This window comes from Anabrus simplex, chromosome 1 (assembly GCF_040414725.1).
Source record: "Anabrus simplex isolate iqAnaSimp1 chromosome 1, ASM4041472v1, whole genome shotgun sequence".
Lineage (NCBI taxonomy): Eukaryota > Metazoa > Arthropoda > Insecta > Orthoptera > Tettigoniidae > Anabrus > Anabrus simplex.
In genome coordinates, this window is record NC_090265.1 from 445,051,154 (window position 1) to 445,072,439 (window position 21,286).

At 38.1% G+C, this 21,286-nt stretch overlaps 1 protein-coding gene across 3 annotated transcripts in view; it reads left to right on the forward strand.

The window, feature by feature from the left end:
• Srrm1 (Serine-arginine repetitive matrix 1) overlaps window positions 1–21,286 on the forward strand; it is a 638,713-nt gene that overhangs the window by 526,806 nt on the left and 90,621 nt on the right. For all 3 annotated transcript variants that reach the window (XM_067135198.2, XM_067135197.2, XM_067135199.2), the window contains 2 exons: window positions 4,596–4,760; window positions 11,209–11,322. In XM_067135198.2, coding sequence (XP_066991299.2) covers window positions 4,596–4,760; window positions 11,209–11,322 — 279 coding nt within the window. The remainder of the gene's footprint in view (window positions 1–4,595; window positions 4,761–11,208; window positions 11,323–21,286) is intronic.

Genomic DNA, 21,286 nt, shown 5'->3' on the forward strand with positions numbered 1-21,286 from the left:
CATATAATAAAGGAAACTATTATGCATTATCACAGAATTAACAGGTAATGTGTGAATGTCATTATTTAATACGATATAATTCAGAATAGATTACTGTCGTGAAGGGCAAAGAAGGTGTTGTTATCGAGGGGGCAGGGGCATGCTTTGGTATTTACTATTTTTATTGGGACGGAGGGGTCATCTCAGAGTTAATAGTGGGAATACTGATAACCCACTTCAAAGGTTGGCACCTCTGCAGATTGTACTCGTTTTAGATGGATATTTTCCAAACAAAGATCTTATTACACTTAAGGTATAGCCAGTCTCGTGATGTGTACTTCCTTCGAAAATATAAGCTTTATATGGTGAGAATCACAGTGTTGGTAAAATCACAGTCATCATCATCATTTAACAGTTCAATTTTTCTGGATACTGTTGGCAAGTCTCTTGCAGTCCGTCTTATTGAGATATGTTATGTTGTTAATGACGCCTTCCAGTGTCCTTCCATGATCTGCAATGTCCATCTTTACAATGTCCATCCAGTAGGTTCTTTCCGTTTTCCACATGTTCAAATTAACATAAGTTGTCCTTGTTGGCTCCATCCTCATTACATACCCTAACCATCTCAATCTGGACATGCTGACCTGATGTACAATGCCTCAATACCAATTCCTTAATTTTTCCAGTTTTGTTTTTTAAAATTTTTGGCCTCAGGAACTTCATCTCAAAAGCCTGCAAACTTGACGAGTCCTTCTTATTGAGGGTGCAGGTTTTGATATCATATGTCAAGATCGGTGCGAAGTCCTGATTGAACATCACCAGCTTTGATTTTATTGGTACTTTGGGATCCCCGAGGAATGTTCGTACTTTCTGGTAAAAGTGAGAGCTTTTCTGCACTCTTACTTGCCATATCCTTTGTGGCTAGTGTGACTCAAAATATTACACTGCTGAGGTATGTAAAGTTTTCCACACTTTCCAATGGATGGTTTCCTAGCATGATGTTCACTGGTCATTCCTCTCTGTTTATTGCCATCACTACTGTTTGGAGTTTGCTTCTCTTGAGATTGAATTCCTGGAACTTAACCTTCCATTCATTGAGTCTCAACAGTACTCCTTCCTCAGTTTCTCCCCAGATCATAACATCATCAGCAAAAACCGTTGAATTTATTTCACCAGAGGTTTTCTTGATGTTCATCTCTTGTCGTCCGTGATGGTGATAAACAATAATGGGGGATAGTCCACTGCCTTGCTGGGCTCGACTTTTGGTCTGGAACCAGGATATATATATTTTGTATGGAACAAGTGATCTGCATTATTTAACACAAATATGTACGTAATAAATTAAAAATGAATATCAAGACCCTTCAGCCAAGAAAGCGCTGAAGTTGATGCTTTCATGAACTCTTCCCAAACACCTGTGAATCTACGCTGTGGACACTCCCGAATGATGTGGTTCATCGTCTGTTCTTGAGCTCCACAGTCGCAAGCAGGTGAATCTAGCCATCCCCATTTGTGCAGCATTGCTTTACACCTACCATGACCAGTTCGTACGCGGTTTAGTTGGCACCACGTAGCTCTTGGTAGATCAGTTCCTGGAACATGCTGGGAAGGATCATCTAATTGGATTTGACGGGATTATGAGGAATTTTTACCTATACCTGAAGGCTGGTTCGAGGTCCATTCAGCCTATGTGATTACAGTTAAGGAGCTATCAGATGGTGAGATAGCGGCTCCTGTCTAGAAAGCCAATAATGATAGCCGGAAGAGATCATCGTATCGAACATGCGGCACCTCATAATCTGCAGGCCTCTGGGTTGAGCAGCGATTGCTAGGTAGGACCTTTGGGGCTGTTACACTATGGGGCTTGGTTTAGAGGGTTTATGACACTGTTGATGGAAAATGTTACAATATATGGCATTGAACTACTGGTCTGTGTATTTTATTCATATTATATTGATATTATATGTTTCCTTGTGTTACCCACGTTCCTTTTGTAGGAATTGAATAGATGATTGAGATGTTTTGTGAGCTAGAATGTACTGTTTCATATGGGAATGACTTGATCACTGTTATTATGATGAATGTTACAGATTCTAACCATGTTTTCTTTCAGTTCAGAACGTTCAAGATCAAGGGTGTCCCTTATCTTGACATGCCCAGTGGTGGAAGTAACCCACTGACCAGCCTACCTAATGTTGTGGAAGAAATAGGGACAGAAAGAAATTTTCTGCACCTGAGAACCTTAGCAGATTCTGAAATTACCACAGAAATGGAAAAATATTCAGATACACCACATACCTTTTTTACTTACATATTAGACCCCCCTCTTTTTTTTTTTTTTTTTTTTTTTTTTTTTTTTTTTTTTTTTTCAGCCAAAAATTGTAAGAAAATGCTCAATATGTGTTAACATCAAATTTTGTGCATTGAACACATGGCTTCTTGGCTAAAAGAGCTCTTAAATTATTCATGTAGACATTCTACACTATTCTTTAACAAACTTATGAATGTATTTGAGTTATACTGGCTATTTTTGTTGGAAGGCAGTATTTCTAAATGTAAAAAGACAATGAATAGCGAACACAACTTTTATGCCTACATATAAAGTAAATATAGTCAGTTTTAGTTACTCATACACGTCATTTGTTTCATCTCATTAATTCCTAAGATTAGGTTGACGTGATGAAGGGCATGTAATCGTAGAAACTCGCTACATAGATTCGTCTCACTTCACACTCGACCCCATACAAAAAAGGGATAAGGGTATCGTATTATCATATTATGCAATATTGATACAAAAGAAATTAATGGCCAGGCATTTTTCTCTGTAGGACTTCCACACAGTAAACCTAATACTGCTTTCATTTGAATAATCGTCTCCGGCAACTTCCCTGCTACCAGCATGTCGTCATTCCAAATGACTTCATATTCACTGCCATCTCATCAGCCATGCATCAAGAGCATTATAGGTCTTTTTTGAAAAATAAAAAAATAGTTTTGTTTCCAACTATAGAGTCCAAACAGTGGGAATTTATTCGCAGATGTTCTCTGATATTCCCAGTTGGTGTATGTGTAGCAGAAGCCACTCCTTCTGAATAAAGCTGTGCTGTAGAAAGCGTACCATACAACCAGCTGATAACTAGCACATGTTAAGAGTTGTACTTCCGAATGTAGTACATAATGACTGGAAGTGTTCTTTGGATAATTGCGGCTGTAGCTAAACACTTTCACGTTTGTTCTCCACACTTATCACATCTGGATTTACCTAAACAGCTCTAAATGAGATAAGATAAACTGCATTGTTTAGGTTAGGTGTGTGATCAAGTGCCCGCATAGTGCCAGAAGTTCCATGACGGGAAGATAAAAAATAAATAACAGGAAAGATTGCTGCATTTATGGATATCTACAGGTGTGACGGTAATGCCATACTGTTTAATTTCATACAATCGTTGTCTCAATTTTTTATTAACGCATAGTATGTTTATTTGCCGTCTCCGAAAATCATTAAGTGGGGATGTGAAATTATTATAATTATTATTATTTATGGGGTACATTGGTGAGTAAACCAATCATTATGATTGGATTGTTTTATCACATTTTAAACCTTCTCTCCAAGAAAATCTATATTGGCCCGAGTTACGAGATACAGTATTAAACGACCCCCTTGTTAATGATCTTTCCTGGTGGTTTTAGACAGGCTACCAGTGGAAGGGAGTTGCATGTACCATTTTTACTAAATTTTAACATTCGTAAATCTCTGGTAATACGGTACTAGGAATCGAACTCAGGCTTCCAAGAACAGCAGCTAATTGTGTTAACCATTACGCTGGCGGACATTCTTAACTACAAAACAGACATGTACATGACTGATGCATGCTTGCAATGCACAGGTTAGGAACCAAACTATTCACCTATTTGTGCGACTTCATCAGTGCTGCATTAGGCCTATGCTACGGACGCGGACATTTCTTAACTACGAAACACAGACGTACCGCATGACTTTGACGCATGTTTTCATTGTGTGGGTCATATGGACAAAACTATTCACAAATTTGTGTCATCAGAGCTGCAGTTAAGCTTGTACTCAATTCGAAGCGGAATCTTTGTTCTTCTCTGACAAATTACATTGGGGGTTCTTGTATGCAAGATTTATTTTTTAATTTTTTCGTCTTGAAAAGCCAGAAGGGGGGGGGGGTGTCTAATGCACGAGTAAATACAATATTCTAAACTTAGAAATTCGTTAAGTTCCAGTAGTGTAGGTATCAGAACATTCCCACTTCAGTTTTCCATTATGTAATCATCTCTTCTTGATCCTTCAGCACTGATATTGGTATCCTTGGGGTAGAATCAGGCCAGTATTTTGATATGGGATGCTATTTCTGGATCTGCTCCTATCTACGATGCTGTCTATAGCCAGGAAGAGATCCTACTGCTGTTTTAATTGTTAATTCTTCTTTGGTGTCCCAACCTTTTTCTTGGAACTCAGTTGAACATTCTGTTTGAGATATTATTGCGTATTGCATCAAGTTTGTAAGCATACTTCATCAGGATCTGGTCTGTCACTCATTAGTGTAAGCCATATTCATGAATGTGTGATGATAACCCTGTCTTTATTTCAGATTCGATCCAAGAAAGTGGAATCATCTGAATCTGAAGAATCCGAGGAAGAAGAACGAGCTAAGACTGTGAAAAAGAAGAGACGTGCGTCGAGTTCTGAAGATGATGTTAAAGTGAAACGCAAAAAGAAAAAGAAACAGAAGGAATCGTCCAGTGACTCAGATGCAGTAAGTTTAACTATTGCAACACCCACTTTGAGTACTATCTTTCATCCATTTTTGCCATATCAACAACTGCTTAGACCATAAAACAGGCATATATAAGCAGACTTGGTACTGGTATTTTTTTAATGCCTGCCTGATACCATATCACAATCACAGACTCAGGACTTCCGGTTTTAGGTGGAATGAATATCAGAGAGATACAACTTCTTACTAACAAATCCCACATTACTGGCTGGGATTCAAACTGTGGCCATCCTCTGTGTAGCCAACCAATAGCTGATGTTATTATGTTAATGTTAATTGTTGGCTTGTTTTATGATTTGGAACTTCTTGTCAATTCATTGGCAACATTTTGTAACATAGCCGTGTAAAACACAGTCGATTCTTTTCAACAGTTGAAGCTTCTTATTCCTGTACTATCTTAGTTTCATCCAAATTTATTTTCTTTGGTTATTTTGGTTTATTTTGCCAGTGTTTAGGAAGAAAATCATTACTTCTACCAATATTGGAGCAGTTGCTGGGTTAGAAGAAAACATCACTTTTTGTATGGTGGTAGTGCTGCTCTGAATTCAAAATACCGGGTAAATACTGGGGACATTGCATGGGCCTATCTAGGGTATGGAAAGGTCGAGATGCAATCCCTGGACTACTTTACCAACTCTATTGATCAAGGCTGTATATTTCTTTATCATCAAGATATCAGATATTTTAACTTGCCTTCATCGGTGATCTTGTTTGTAATGCAATTAAACAAATTTATTTCGCATACTTTTTAATATTTCTGGGCGTAGCCCACATTAGTATGTATAATAAATGTTATTCCATATTTAGCAGTTTTTATACAGTATTGATACATACTTTTCACCTGCAGTAAAGACAACCAGAAATCTTCTCATTTTCAGTGATGAAGTATGAAAATGCATGTAAGTTCATTAGTTAATATAAAAATAGTTTCTGAATATGAATTCTTTGAGAAGAAGGATATTAACAAGTATGAACTTGAACAATAGCAAACATCCCTTGGAGTCCGGTAGAGAAAATTATTAGGATGATAATACCTAACTTTCCTGACCCGGTCAAATGACTGGAAACAGGCTGTGGATTTTCAATCCCTAACTTAACTTAAAGCAAAGGGTGGTTCAGTGTCGCACAAACACATCGAAGGTTCTCGGTGGTGCAAGGCTGGGACAGTGGTAGGATTGGGATGGTAATGGCTGTGGCCTTCATCTTCCGATAGTGGGACTAAGACCCACCGTGTCCCGAATGCAAGCTACACAACCCAAACTGCATGGCCAACTCACTCCGTAACAGCAAAACATCAAACAGACTCGTTAGTATTCTGCTCTTGTACCATGAGCTTGCTACCTTAAAAATGCCAAAAGAAGTTTGATCTACAATATTATTGTCAAATTAAAAAATTATGCGAGCCTCCGTGGCTCAGATGGCAGCGCATCGGCCTCTCACCGCTAGATACCGTGGTTCAAATCCCAGTCACTCCATGTGAGATTTGTGCTGGACAAAGCAGAGGCGGGACAGGTTTTTCTCCGGGTACTCTGGTTTTCCCTGTCATCTTTCATTCCAGCAACACTCTCCAATCTCATTTCATAGCATCTATCAGTCATTAATAAATCGCTTTGGGAGTGGCAATCCCATGGTACTAATAGCCTATATCTGCTTCATTCATTCCATCCCTGACCCGGTCAGTGACAGGTTGTAGGTTTTCATAAAAAATTATGCCAGTGAGTTTTAAAACGAAGCTCTTGTAGCAGATGGGAAAGTATTATTCTGCTATTTTAAATACTCATATATTGCCTCATATGACATAGATGCAAAGTGTGTAAATAACTTTTGCTCGATAATACTGTACCAGCTTAAGATTTGAAAATTTAAAACCACATTTTTTGTCATACTGTTTCAGTATCAGACTGAAATAGGACTGGGTAGGATGAAAGTGATGAAATTGATGAATTCAGTAGTTTGATGCATCTTTTTAGATTCTAAAAGGTAATAAAAGGCTGTGTTTGGTGGCTAAACCTATACTGTATTTACTCACCTTAATTTTAGACTGTTACTGTGGAAAAAATCACAGAAGATCTTTCAAGTGATCAGGCAGCAAGTGCAGCATTTAGTTATTGGTAAAATCCATGCTTCTGCACTATCTGTGCATTGGCCTCAGCCTTGGCTGTTGCTACTGTCTGCCCCACCCTACATATCTCAGTGTCCTTCCTGCTCTGCATCCCATGCAGTAGCGTGTAGCGGATAATTAGGAAGTATCCAGTACACAAACAGCTGTGGAAATGAGCAACGTAATAAGTTTTACGGCGTCTTTCAAGAACTTGCTCCATAATACATTTATATATTTGATCTGCGACTTTCTTCTTAATTTTTTGGATCTATCAACAAGCAGTGCTAATTCCTAAAATTATACAGTGCCTCACAGACTGCAGTTGGACTCTTCAAGAATTTACTCCGTGCTACATTTAGTTACGTATTTGATTCTGGACCTCTTCACACACAGTGCTCTCTAACACATCTAACTCCAGATACTTTTAGAAGCACAGTGCCGACTTACTCTTCAGGAACTTGTTCCGTAGTACATGGGCGTATTTGATCGGCGACTCCTTAAAAATTTTTGGATCTATTGACGGGCAGTAAGAGTCCCTAAAATTATACATTGCCTCATAAACTACAATTGAATTCTTCAAGAATTCGCTCCGTACTACATTTGGATACGTATTTGATTCTGGACTTCTTCCCATGCAGTGCTCTCTAACGCTTATGTCTTACTAACGTTCTTGATCCATGACTTCATGATTATGCAGTGCCTTATAAACTGCAACTGATAAATACATATTTGATTTTAGACTTTTTTCATAACATTGTGTTATAGTGCTTCATAAACTGCATCTGACAGTATCATCTAAACTTCATATTTTTACCTGTGCATCTTATTTGTGATTTACTACATTTCAACGCACAGTACTCCGTAAAGATTTTAGTGCTTCACTAACAACAACCTACAGAATTCTTTATACTCGCAGTTTATTTCTCTGTGCATTGTTTTACACTTATTTGTGATCGCTGATGATGACCAAAAATAACGGTTGAAACCGGTACCAATTTTAATTAAATAGGAATGTAAACTTACATTTTTTGTTTTAATAGTATTGAAAGGTTGAACCACTTCATACTTTCTTTTAAATTATTACTGCTGATCTCATCATTCGCTTTATGTGTGAGAGTGGAATAATGAAGGGCATATAAATTTCAACTCTGGGAACTTATGTTTCCTTTTGATGTGTTTATGTCCTTTTCAGATTTAAGAAAATACAGTAGAACCCCTATTTAACATTTGTACAGGGACTTGATTTTCTTAACCTTCAGTGGGGGTTTACCTTAAATGACTTTAAGTTTCAGTAGAAAGCACACCTTTTCCAGAGTTTTTTGCCTGTATTAACAAAATTGTACCATCATACCTTATTTACACAGTGACAGCAATAAAACAAGGATATATATACCCTACACACTGTACTGCAGCTATGATTTGTTCTTCATTTTGACAGATTTTTGTCAGCGAACGCAAAAACCACTTCAGTTTAATATTGTTCTTATAACGTTATACATGATTTTCCATAAAAGTCGGGAAAGATACCAAACTCTCACAAAAACACATTAAAATCGGTATGAAACAGCAATATATTTGTTTAAATGTATTTGCGGAGGTTTTCCAAGCAGCGGCTTACTCATTAGCACGTATTTTCTAATTCCAGTAGTCTGAACGCGCATATTAAGTTTCATTCTTAAAAATTGTAATAGCATCACTTCAGAGGCTCATGGCAAACATTTCCATTTTCTTACTTCAAACGGCATCACCTAACCTAGGTTTACCGCATACGTATTATGAAAAGGTATATCAAGCTCCCTGTAGAATAATGACAACATTTTCACTATAAATTTACACGGGAAGAGCCTTTCTGAAATTTAACAAGACGCAAAAGTACTTAACCTAACTTCTGAAATTAGTTATGCACACCACTGTATCTTGAGAAGTAGTAGTATCACATTCTTAGTTTATTTCAGTACATAGTATTAAAATTAAGTAATCGTTTACTTCAGCCTTTTGTTCTAAGGAGTTAACAACTGCTGTGAGTGTCATTGCACTTACTACGAAAACATGTTCTCAACATCTATATCATCTGATAGCCAAGCAGGCATCAATTTTTGGTAAAGATCAAAGTCTCTCATAGTGCATTGGCACTGCCGGTGGCTCCAAGTAGCCTACGCAGTGGCCTCCACGGTATGCACTAGCCAGCGTCTTGGTAGGTGTGCTAGGTACCAACTGATGAGCCCAACCTTGCACATGAGGCCGAAATGCTGGCCACCAGGAATGAGTTAGCTGGAAAATTTATAATGTACAAAAATGGACTATTTATATTGGTATTATAAATTTATTCATTCGGGACAAATATTTCAGATTCCCTATGGGTATCAACATATATATCAAGCCAGGGTACGTCGAAAATCGTTAGATTTTTTGTCGCGCGAGTTTTACTGATAGCCCTTTTCAAAAATTGGCAGGTATGCATCAAGTTCTTTTTCGTTCTTTTGTATTAATATTGCATAATATGATAAATAAAACTGTACTGTACGTAGATGGTTTGAAAAGTTCTCGGAATGTACTAGAATTAAGTATCTTACCTCGGTGGAACTGCTTTTATTTTTCAACATAGTCTCCCTGTAGACTAATGCATTTGGTCCAGCGATGTTCCAATGCCTTGATCCCATCTCGAAAATGAGATTCCTCCAGGCCTGCAAAATACCTCTGCAGTTCGCCTGTCAGTTCTTCCCTTGTAGAAAATCTCCGTCCACCCAGGAAAATTTTCAGCTTGGGGAATAGATGAAAGTCTGATGGTGCCAAATCAGGTGAATAAGGTGGATGTGGCAACAATTCGTACCCCAGTTCATCAAGTTTTGCCATGGCAATAACACTTATGTGCGGCGGAGCGTTGTCCTGATGAAAGATGACCTTTTACCTTGCCAAACCAGGCCTTGTTTCGCGTATCTTTTCCTGTAGTTGGTCTAGGAGGTTTGCATAGTATTGCCCCGTAATTGTTTGGCCAGTAGGAAGATAATCTATCAGCAGAATGCCTTTTGCATCCCAGAAAACTGAGGCCATGACCTTTCCGGCCGAACGCACTGCCTTTGCTTTCTTTGGTGGTGGTGAATCAGCATGTTTCCACTTCTTTGACTGCTGTTTTGTCTCTGGGGTATAGTAGTGGACCCAAGTTTCATCTATAGTCACAAACCAGCGCAAAAAATCTTGTTGGTTGCACTGAAAACGGGCCAGACTTTGTTCGGACATTTCCAATCTGGTGCGTTTATTGTCCAATGTCAAGAGCCGCGGCACCCATCTTGCGGATAATTTTTTCATACCCAATTCTTCGGTTAAAATATAATATACCCGTTCAGAAGACATCCCTACAGCTTCAGCAATCTCCCACACTTTCAGTAGACGATCCTCCATGACCATTTTATGCACTTTTGCGATAAATTCTGGGGTCGTAACACTTTTTGGCCATCCACTACACGGATCATCATCCAAGCTCTCCCGACCAAATTTAAACTCGCTGGTCCACTTGGCAACAGTTGAAAATGAAGGAGCAGAGTCCCCCAGTGTGTTCTGAAACTCGGCATGAATTTCCTTTGCTTTCATACCTTTCTTTACAAAGTACAGTATTTAATCACTGCTCGATTCTCAGTTTTTTTGCATTCTCACAAATCACTACACGGGAATAACAACAAAGAGTCGTCACTACCACACTCCTGCAGCTAGAGCACTGACGTGCCACGTGTTCGCTCACAAAGGATGTATGATTATTGTGCGGGAACCTCGTTGCTCTAGCACTGACATCTAGTGGTGATTCCGAGAACTTTTCAAACCGTCCTCGTATGTCCAACCCTCACCCTGTTTCTTTCTGGGGTTGGGTAAGAAGTGACCAGAATCTTTATAGTGAGATTTTATGACTGGATACCCTTTCTGTTGTCAACCTTATCAGAGGAGTTAATGAGATGAAATGAATGATGTGATGTATGAGTAAATGAAACCAATTTATTATTTTTACAGTATATATATTTATTGTTATTTTTTACTTTTTACATTTTTGGGTACTGCCTTCCAACCAAGTAAGCCAGCAAGACTCAGAATACAATCATAAATTTGTTAAAGAATAATTTAGAGTTTTTTATAGCCGGAAGTCATGTGTTCATTGCACGAAATGGAGGCTACCCCATATTAGACTTACTGTGGCTATAAAAGTGAACAAAAAGGGGGGGATCTAATACACGAGGAATTACTGTAATTCTTTTTCAAATAGATTTTGATTCTTCTCTATTACAGGCTTCTAATAGTTATGAATGTTACACAATATAATATACTTTTTATTTTTTCTAGGATAGTGATGCTGAAATTGAAGAAAGAAAAAAGAAGAAGGAAAAGAAACACAAGAAGCACAAAAAGCACAAAAAACATAAGAAGCATAAGAAACGTAAGGTAGAGGAAAGTGATGTGAGTAAAACCATCCCATTCGGTCCCTTTCTTTAACCTCTCGGACCTGATACGCTCTGAAACTCCACATAAGATGTCTAGTAATCACACTTTGTAACTTTCATTGATGATGTTCTGAACTGAGGAGTTGTTTGGATGCAGTCAAATGTTGGTATAGAAGACACAGTTCACCAAGCATAATATATTTTTGTGTGGGTCTTCTCTATCAACATCGCTCTCTTGTTTTAATAAGATCTGATATTGAACAAAGTCGTTGTCCAACTAGCAAAATAAACATTGTTAGGTAAGGATTTGATGCACATTTCCTTTGTAGAGTTAAAAAAAACTATTAGAAAAAGAAAGATAAGAGAACCAATGTGTGTGGGCAATGTCAAATTAACCTTTTGATCCACGAGTTTTTGGTGACACTCACAGGCCACCAGGAGTGAGTTTTTCTTGAAAATTTTGATCTCAAAAATAATTTTAAGTTATTTTAATTCTAACTTTTCTCCACCAATAAATTTACATAATTTACACGTATGGTACATAACTGATACCTTCAATTTAATTGAAATCAGTGGCATAGAAAATATTTTTCTAAAAATATTGAAAGGAATAGAAAAATTGCGTAAGAATTTAGGTTGCGTGACTACAGATTCTTCGACAGAACTTCATCACAGAGCATACGAGATGTGATAAAACATGGAATAATGTTCGCTGAACATGTCAAATATCCCCCAACTTTGTTCTATAAACCTGCCAGTACAATGTCACGAAAAAATTTAAAACATTCAACATGAAAAGTGAATAGTTGGCAGTGCTGTTCAAGCGCAAACTTCGAGAACGTAAATAGACGGCAATGCTGCTCATTGGGTTAAGAAACATTGCCATTATCGTTTCCCAGCTAGGTGATATTGTCACTCAGGTATATGGTATGTATAATACTCAACTGACGGAGTAATATACAGTGAAAACTGGTTAGGACGTTTTTGTGGGGACCGAAAAAAAAGTCATAAAGAGGGAACGTGCTAAAAAATGAAAATCAGTTTCGCTGTTAAATTTAAGGTTAGGCTTGAACGTAAAAATAATTACGATGAAAACAAACAAGTGTTTATAATTATAATTAATGAAATAAACAAAGTTATTAACACCAACACAGTAAAACATCAAAGGAAAAATGTTCTTAGAAACGTGATCTATACACGTCGCTTCCAATTATGTTTAAAGTTGTCGTAGGGAAGTCTAACATCTGGGAGATTTGCACACGTTTCATGTGTGAATTAGCATCCATTTTCTCAATCAACTTCAATTTTTCATCTATAAACTGTCTAACTTTCTTCTTCTCCATAACTGAATGGCCTGCAAATTTACGTATGTTGTTACACAATTCACTTGCGAACATAAAATTAAACACGAACGTGTCAGCTGTATACGTAAGTACAGTAGGTCTAATTTACGTATATTGTTACATAAGTCACTCAGGCCTCTTTCAGACGGCACGGAAGTAAAACTCCCATCTGCATGCGCAGGTGCACCCATTTCCGCTGACTTGCACACACAGCAGGTCGAGTGATGTGAATCTCCCCGCGCTTTCCAAAAGATCCTTTTCAACACTCTTTTCAGTGTAGTTAATGAATATGGACCATCATCGTCTTTGTTTACCTTCTCACTTAAAAAAATACAAAAATAGTTCTAGCATGCTGTGTCTCACATTTTGTTAGAGAAGATGGGTACAATTTTGAGGATACTCTCTTAATAATGGATCTGAATGATACCATACTTTCCCAAATACGAGACCACTGGTATTTCCAACATTAAAGTTATTCAGTTCTCACTGTCTATTTCGGATTCCATAACAACCGCTGTAAATCGCACAGGAAAAGAAAAAAGCACACGAATAACTTTGGAATTGAAAATGAGAAATAAATATGTCGAATGGGTGAGAGCAGCTCCTCTTTTTTTTTTAATCACCTAAATCCATTTCTACTATATTATAGGTACACTATCGGGTTGTGATACATGTCACAGTACAGTACTGATGTCGCGGGCATAGTCGATCAACTGTGTATGATGACATGCATAAAAACTAACGTCCAATAACAAATTACTGCAGGACTGCGACTATTCTCTGCCTCTGCGTCGTCTGAAGGATTTTATTTGAACAATCGGTTCTTAGTTTAGGCCTAGGCAGTGAAGCGCAGAAGCAGGTCAAACCCACACCGTCTAAAAGAGGCCTCTCGAACGTAAAATTATGCACCAACATATCAGACGCAAAGAGAATAAGACTGGCTTGCGACTGCCGCTCCCAGCAGCTGTAGGTCGACACGCAACTGCGCTCTGGAGCTGTGAAATTGTTCTCTACCAAATCCTCGCCCAGGCCAGTTGTCACTGGCGTGCAATGTCCACGGGAAATTTAAATTTCTTATGGTGGGGATTTCAAACGCACTAAAGAGTGAAGTAAATGTGTTATCCAGGTTTCTTTTGCAAGTATTTAATAGGAAACTTGCTGGGACTTCGGAGTAATGACGTAATAACCAGGGAAACGCGCTAGAGAGGGACGTCTTAACCGGTTTCGACTGTAAATTAATTTTTATGCTGATTATCGAAGTTACAAAAATGTTTCACTACATAGCTCTTTGAAAGATGCAAAACTCAAAAAAAAATTAGAAACATTTTCATCTCAAGTATGAAAAGCCATGGGTTGTACTCTGAGAAGAATATATATTAATAAGCAAAACCAAATAAAAACATAAAAGCCATGGCACAACAGTCTATCAGGGCCAGGACCTGCCAAGACAACTGCTGTCAGCTAGATGGCTGGCAAATGCCAGAGTGCCACTTTGTCAGCATGATGATATCCTCAGCTGCATTGCTTGGCTTTCGTGGCAGGGATCCCCTTAGTAAAATAAGTCGTCATGCAGCATAGCTGTTGCCTCTAAATATATTCTTTCTTAGTCATGTATCTCATTTTCAATGCACACATATAATTAGAAGTCAGTCAGCGTTGGTAGTTTTCATTTTGTAGATATACTAAGGTTTGATCTTTTTTTTTTTTTAATCTCCATTTTAAAATCAGTCGTATGCAGTGCACCATTTGTTCCTATCACTTCTACTTTATTCCAAGTGGAGAATTCTTCTTAACTTAATTGTAACAATTCTTCTTCTTTTATGACCGCATAGGATCACTTGAGTCAGTCTATCATTCAGGTCTCTTTGAAGGGATTGTTCGGGCTTTGCAGTCCTCCCAGTATTTCTTCAGGCGCTCTGATTTCCATGCCGCTTCTTCGGTTGAAAATATACGTGCTGTTGGTTTGTTTCGTTTAAGGGTAAAGCGGAGGTTTGTATTCTTGAGGTTTTTTATTCAATTTTATCTTATTTGTGGTGTCTTCTGTTGTAAGGCCTATTTCCTTCAGATCCTCTCTTACTTCTCTGATACATTTACATCCTGTTGTGGTATTTTTTGAAACAAGATTGTGTTGTACTAATTGTTTCAGAAGTCTTGAATCCTGCATCCTCATGATATGTCCATAGAATCCCAGTCTCCTCGTACGCATAGTATCTGTAATGGGTTTTAGCTCTTTTTACACCACTTTGTTAGGTATTATCCGCCACTGTCCATCTTTCTGGTATTTTTGTAGATATCCTATGTTAATTTTTGTGCTTTAGCTAATCTATTTGTTCTTGTTTGGATTGAGATTTTTTAATATACGTTATGTGTTATTACTTCTCCAAGGTATTTAAATTGAGTTACTATTTTGATTTTATTGCCATTTATGGTAACTTCTTTTAGTTGTGTTGGTGTTTGGGGCATAATTTCTGTTGTTTTAAATGATATTTTGAGGCCAATTTTATTTGCAAAGTTTTGAAGTTCTGATATCTGGGGGACATTTCTTAAACCATTCCCTCATTACCCTTTCTAGAGCACAATTAAATAGTAGTGGTATGAGCCCATCTCCTTGCCGTAGTCCAGTTTTAACACATGGGCGACGGGCCCCGAGATATCTCGTAGTACGCTCGCCAGCGGTAGGTGACGGGCCCCGAGAAATCTCGGTTTTATTCACGACATTGTTTTCGGTCTTTTTGTGACATCTCTTGACCATATATTGAACTATTTCGAACTTGCACATTGAGTAGAATAAATTGTAGATGTATATCTGCCACTTTTCTTTTATTCACGGCCTCTTTTATTCTTTGATTTAGTTTCGAAACGTCGACTTTCTTTCTGTCGGTTCAGTCAGTGACAAGATGGAGCGCCCGCGGAATGCGGTGTTAGCTGACGACAATAAGAATTATATGCCGATGATCGTTCAAATGGATATAGTAATAATGAATAAGTGGAAACTGAATGTGAGAGTGATAGTGGAAGTGATATTCAAGCCTCTACACGCCGTAATTTACCTATTGTTCTTTTTTATTCAAGTGACTCTGACGACGACAACGATGTAAACATTACTGTTGTGTTGTTGAATTAACATGCATTTGCTTGCTTATCTTAGATATGTTGAAGTACTACTGGGGGCATTGGTGGAGTACTCATACCAACTTTAAAGATAAAATCTTGATCGGTTTAATATTTATGTACATGTTTATAATCAAGTGCACCCTAGTATGCTTAGTAGAAAGATGTCCAGTCCAGAGGGTATGTGACAAGCTCAAGCATCCGGTCAGCAATGTGTTAATTTCAAATGACTCTGATGTTGCACACCTAAACTTGATTTTGATTTGGTGTTAGTGAGAGTCAGTTTTATCATATTTATTAATTTGGGGTGTAGTCCAAGGTGTCTTAAAATTTTAAACTGAGATTCTCTATGGATGAAATTGTAAGCTTTCTTGAAATCTACAAATATCACCATATCTCCTGTTTCTTCTCTGATCACGACAGCTCCTCCAGGGTCTGAAACCTCCTTGATATTCTCCTAGTTCTTTCTCAAGTTGTAAACTTACCCTATTAAGGATGATTATTGAAAATATTTTGTATGTTATGTCTAGGAGTGTGATTCCCCTGTAGTTATTAGGGTCGATTTCGTCTCCTTTCTTGTGCAGTGGGTAAATGAGGGCTGTTGTCCAGTGTTCTGGCAGTTCTTCTTTAATCCAGTTAGAGACAAGTTGTTGATGGAGGGCAACTTTTGCTGATCTTCCTGCATATTTCCAGATTTCTGCAAAGGTCTGATCTTCTCCTGGGGCTTTGTAGTTTTTTAGTTTATTCAGTGCTTGGTAGACTTCCTTTATTGTGGGGGGAGGATTGATGTTCTCTGTGGTGTTTTTATTGAGAGTTCTGTAGGTTCCTCACAATTTAGAAGCTTGTTGAAATATTTAGCCAGAATTTCTGCATTGTCTGTGGTATGAGCCTGCTTACCATTTTCATCCATCAGTAGGGTCGGGAGTTCATATTTTTGGAGCTGTTTTTTGAAGGTTTTGTAGTAGTCCCTTGATTGAATTGTATTGAATTCTTCTTCAGTTAATTGCAGTGTCTCCTTATGATGCTGTTTTTTTATTATTCTTAAGACTGGGTAGTTTCTTTTCTTTGTTTTACTAGATTTTGATAGGATATTTCTGATATTTGGGACTGATGTAATAGCCATGTCTGATGTCTTTTCTCCACTGTTTCATCACATTCACTGTTCCACCATTGGTGTTTTTTTACATGCTTTAATTGGAGCCAGGTCTTCTGCAGTTTGTTTGAGGTTGTCTTTGAGTTTATCTGTGATTTTTATTTTTTCAGTTGCCTTTTGGTGATTTTCATTGTTGATTAGCTGGGTAGGATTTATTTTTCTTTTAGTTTTAGGAGCTTGCTTTTGTTGTCTTCTCTGGGGAGTGAGTTTAATTTTTATTTTAATTACGTAGTGATCTGAACATTTGTCTATCCCTCGGAAGACTTTGACGTCGTAGAACTCTTTATGGTGGTATTTGTCATGCAGATGTGATCCATTTGCCATTCTCCTTTAGTGTAGTCAGGATGTTTCCATGTTTTTTTGAGTTTTTGAGGTTTTCTCTTAAAACATGTAGATTTTGAGATTAAGTTATGGTTTCTACACGGGTCAACTAATCTCTCTTCATTTTTATTTGTTTTCTTGTGTGCTGGCCATTTTCCAATGTCTATGGTCTGGTCCAGTAGGTCCCAAAATTCTTCTGTTTCCTCATGGTTGTTTAAGAAGTTGTTTTTATCATTAGTGGGAGCATGGGCGTTTATTATAGTAGAGATTTTATTAGATGCCTTTACGGTGAGCATTGGAGTCGTGGAGACTGTGATTTGAATTCTTGAACTGAGTTTATTATTTTAAGTCTGACGCAAAATCCTGTTCCAAATTGTGGGACATTCTTCATCACTCTCCTCCTGGGTATACCTTTAAAAAGTCTGTATCATTGAGATTCCAAGGCATCCTGGTCAGTGTTTCTAACTCCTGTAATCCCATGATAAGAATTTTGTGTTGGTCCATTATGTCAGTGATCACTTTTAGTTTACTGGTTTGCATGAGTGAGTTTATGTTGTGTGTAGAGAAGTAGGTTATCTGCTTTGGTTTGATTCTTGGCTTTGTCTCATTCGTGTATATGGTACTAGGGTATTTCCATGCCTCTGACTTCACGGTATCTTTTAAGTGGCAGCCCACCGTATCCCAATGCTGCCTTCTCTGAACTCTTGGTTCAGCCGGTGGAGTATTTCTTAAAAGACCTTCCATGGTTGACTGTCAAGGTGTCACTTGTGTGGGACTAGGTCTCGAATTACAACTCTGGATGTGATCCAGTGAGGTGATAATGAGACCGCTCCTCTGGAGTACAGACGCCTTGTGGAGCCGCCCCTAACCTGGAGAACAGGCGCTGCATAATGGATTACAGTGGCATTTCCTCCACTGTGGGGAACACCACCCCACCTAAAGGTGCTCATTCACCCAAAGCCGTTGGCCCCCTTAGGGAGTCGGGTTTTGTCCCGCCGCCCAACACTCGGCGTTGGCAAGTTTACAGCTGGGTGCCAGACCAGCAAACCCTCCTCCTTTCTCATTCCGACTTGGGACCGGACAATGGCGGAGTTGTAACAATTCTATTTAAAAGGTTAATAAAGGAAACGGTACTAGGGATACCTATCTTTTATGACTGATGGATTCAGGAAACATGGTTATATTGTAGATTAAGCAAATCCATTCTGTCTCCTCTTCCTAGGTCAAAACGTTTATCATACATTGCTGGCAAAATTGTGTATCGTATATAATACAGTAAAACCTCGTTAATTCGAAGTCGTTGGGACTAAAAAATCGGACTTCAAATTGCGTGATTTCGAATTAACCGCCAATTCGCAATTCAGAAGTACCAACCCTTGCCGCGTTACAAAATATTCTAAGGCCCGTTACTGCATGCAGTTAACCTTGATTCACAGTTTATACCTTTCAAATGCCATGAAAAAAGAACTATTTACAAAATTTATCCAAGAAGGTGCATTTACAGTATTCAAATAATGCACTCGGATATCTCACTGGTAAACATAACCTCACGCAACGAAAGAAAGAAAGAAAAAAAAAGCACGATTCAAAGACGAGGAGAAATCTATGCTCGCTCCCATGTGCAAGTGCTTTATTAATTGGATTACTATACTGTATGCATTTTAGATGCCTTGTATTTACACAGAAAGTACCCGATGCCCTTAAAATCGAACTTTCCTATGACGATCCTTGTACGATTTCCCGCCATGGCACTTCCTTCGTACTTCAGAAATGTAAACACTTGCCGCGTCACGAAGTATTCTAAGACCCATTAATACATGCAATCACCTCGATTCATTTAAACCTTTCAAATGCCATGGAAAAAACTATTTCCGAAATGTATCCAACAAGGTGCTTTTACAATGTTCAAATAATGCGCTTGGATAAATCACTGACAAACTTAACCTCACGCAACGAAAGAAAAAATTGCACAATTCAAAGAGGAGGATAAATTATGCCGGTTCCCCTGTGCAGATGCATTATTTTTTTGGATTTCTTTACTGTTTGCATTTTTATTATAGATGCTTTGTGCTGGCATGGAAAGTAACTGATGCTCTTAAAACATTGTGGCTTATCGTAGTTTCGTATGACGAGGGGATAAAGTATCTCGCTTCCATGTGCATTGCAACTAGAGATGGGGAGATTCTGAACGAGTGGTTCAAAATGAACGAATCATTGCACTGAACGATTGAATCATGATTCAGTGAAGAAAATGAATCGACTCGTTTGTGAATCGAAATCTGAATCGAGAGATAGCACCGCAACGCGGCAACTCGTTGCTTGGTTCCTCGTTCGTTCTGATTTATATCGCCAAATCGGGTATCCACCATTTTTGAATCAATGACTACTTGTGAAGAACGACTCTGTTATTTTTTATTTAACCTGAACTAATAGTCGGTCCACAAGTCAAATACTCCTAACCTAACCTTACAGGAAATTTTTTTTTAAAATAAGAAATTATCACGTAATTTCAAGTCGCATACTGCTCGGAACTTTAATATACACTCAACTTCCAGCTCGTTGCGAAATATTAGGTTAAGTTTACTTCAAGGTTCCCGTTCACGTTCTTGTTCTCGTGAACTAACGCATGAAACATGGCCACAAAAATGTTCATATCTACTATAAATTTCAAATTCGATTCTCATATAGTTTCGAATGATAGCTACTTAAGTTTGAAAAGGATTAGTCAGACAGTTGTGTAGCATTTTTCTACTGTAACCTCTAAAAAGGATATTACTCTTGTTAAAATGCTATCAGTTATTATTATTATTATTATTATTATTATTATACCTTGAACATTTCACTTCTTGTAACCTGCAAACACGTAAAGCAGTAGCAGTTATAAAGAACATAACGGAATGGTTCATCTGAGTCCATGGTTTACTTTCGGCTCTCCATCACGTGGTATTGGAAGTATTTGATTGGAATGAACGAATTAAATGAACGAATCATTTTAGTGAATCGGTTCAAATGAATCGGTTCTTCTAAAAGAATCAGATTCCCCATCTCTAATTGCAACGCACTACTATGACCCCCATCCCTCACACTGTACGATTTCCCGGCTGGCAATTTCTCCTTTAAAACCATAAGACCGTTTGGTCTCGCATTAAAATAAAGCAATGTAGTTTCACCGGCAATGACAATATTGTTCGGTGCCTACGAATTTATTATATTTGCCACGTTTTTTCGTCAACTGTCGACATCACCAGTGTTCGCGGATTCTGTTTTCCCGCACACTGCCTGTTGCGTGATATTACGGCGTTCCTTAAAAGGTTGAACACAAAAGAATTCCGATTTCATTCAACTCAGCAATCGTGAAGCGCACTCTAGACCCACCGAAGTGAGTGTAAGTGCGGAAAGCTACCCCTCCACGTTCCGGAACGCGCGTTCTATTATGACGCGGAGCGGATAAATTTTGAGTTGAAATTACTCTGTAACATACTATTGTTTTAAAATGTAAAGGCAGTTTCGAATTAAAAGTCTGCATTTCGGTAATGGGACCAACATTGTACTTCGAATTACGAATTATCCGTATTTCGAATTAAACAATTGAAATAACATGCAAAATTGTATCTCATGTTTCCGGGAACGAGAGCTTCGTCGAATTAGGCGGGATTTTGAATTAACCGATTTCTAATTATCGAGGTTCTACTGTATTTATATTTTAATCTGAACTTATTTTCTCAAGGAAATTTTTACTCTTTCTGGGAATGTATAAAATTTTTGTGTGACATATACATACCTACCAGCCCTTCTGATTTACCCGGAAACTTTCCGTTTTTTTAACTCTTCTTCCGATTTTCCGATTTATTCTTGCTTCTTCCTATTTTTTACCAATATAACCTCCTGTCGGTCAATAATCTTCCCCTAGCATAAAGGATAAATTCTTATGTGCTTGTGTAATTTATGCAACCTCATTTTCAAGTGTATTTATTTGATGGTTTGTTTCACGAGTGTATCGTCCGTCGCCTTCGTGTATCGTGTTTCCCGCTCACCACAGCAGCATGTACACT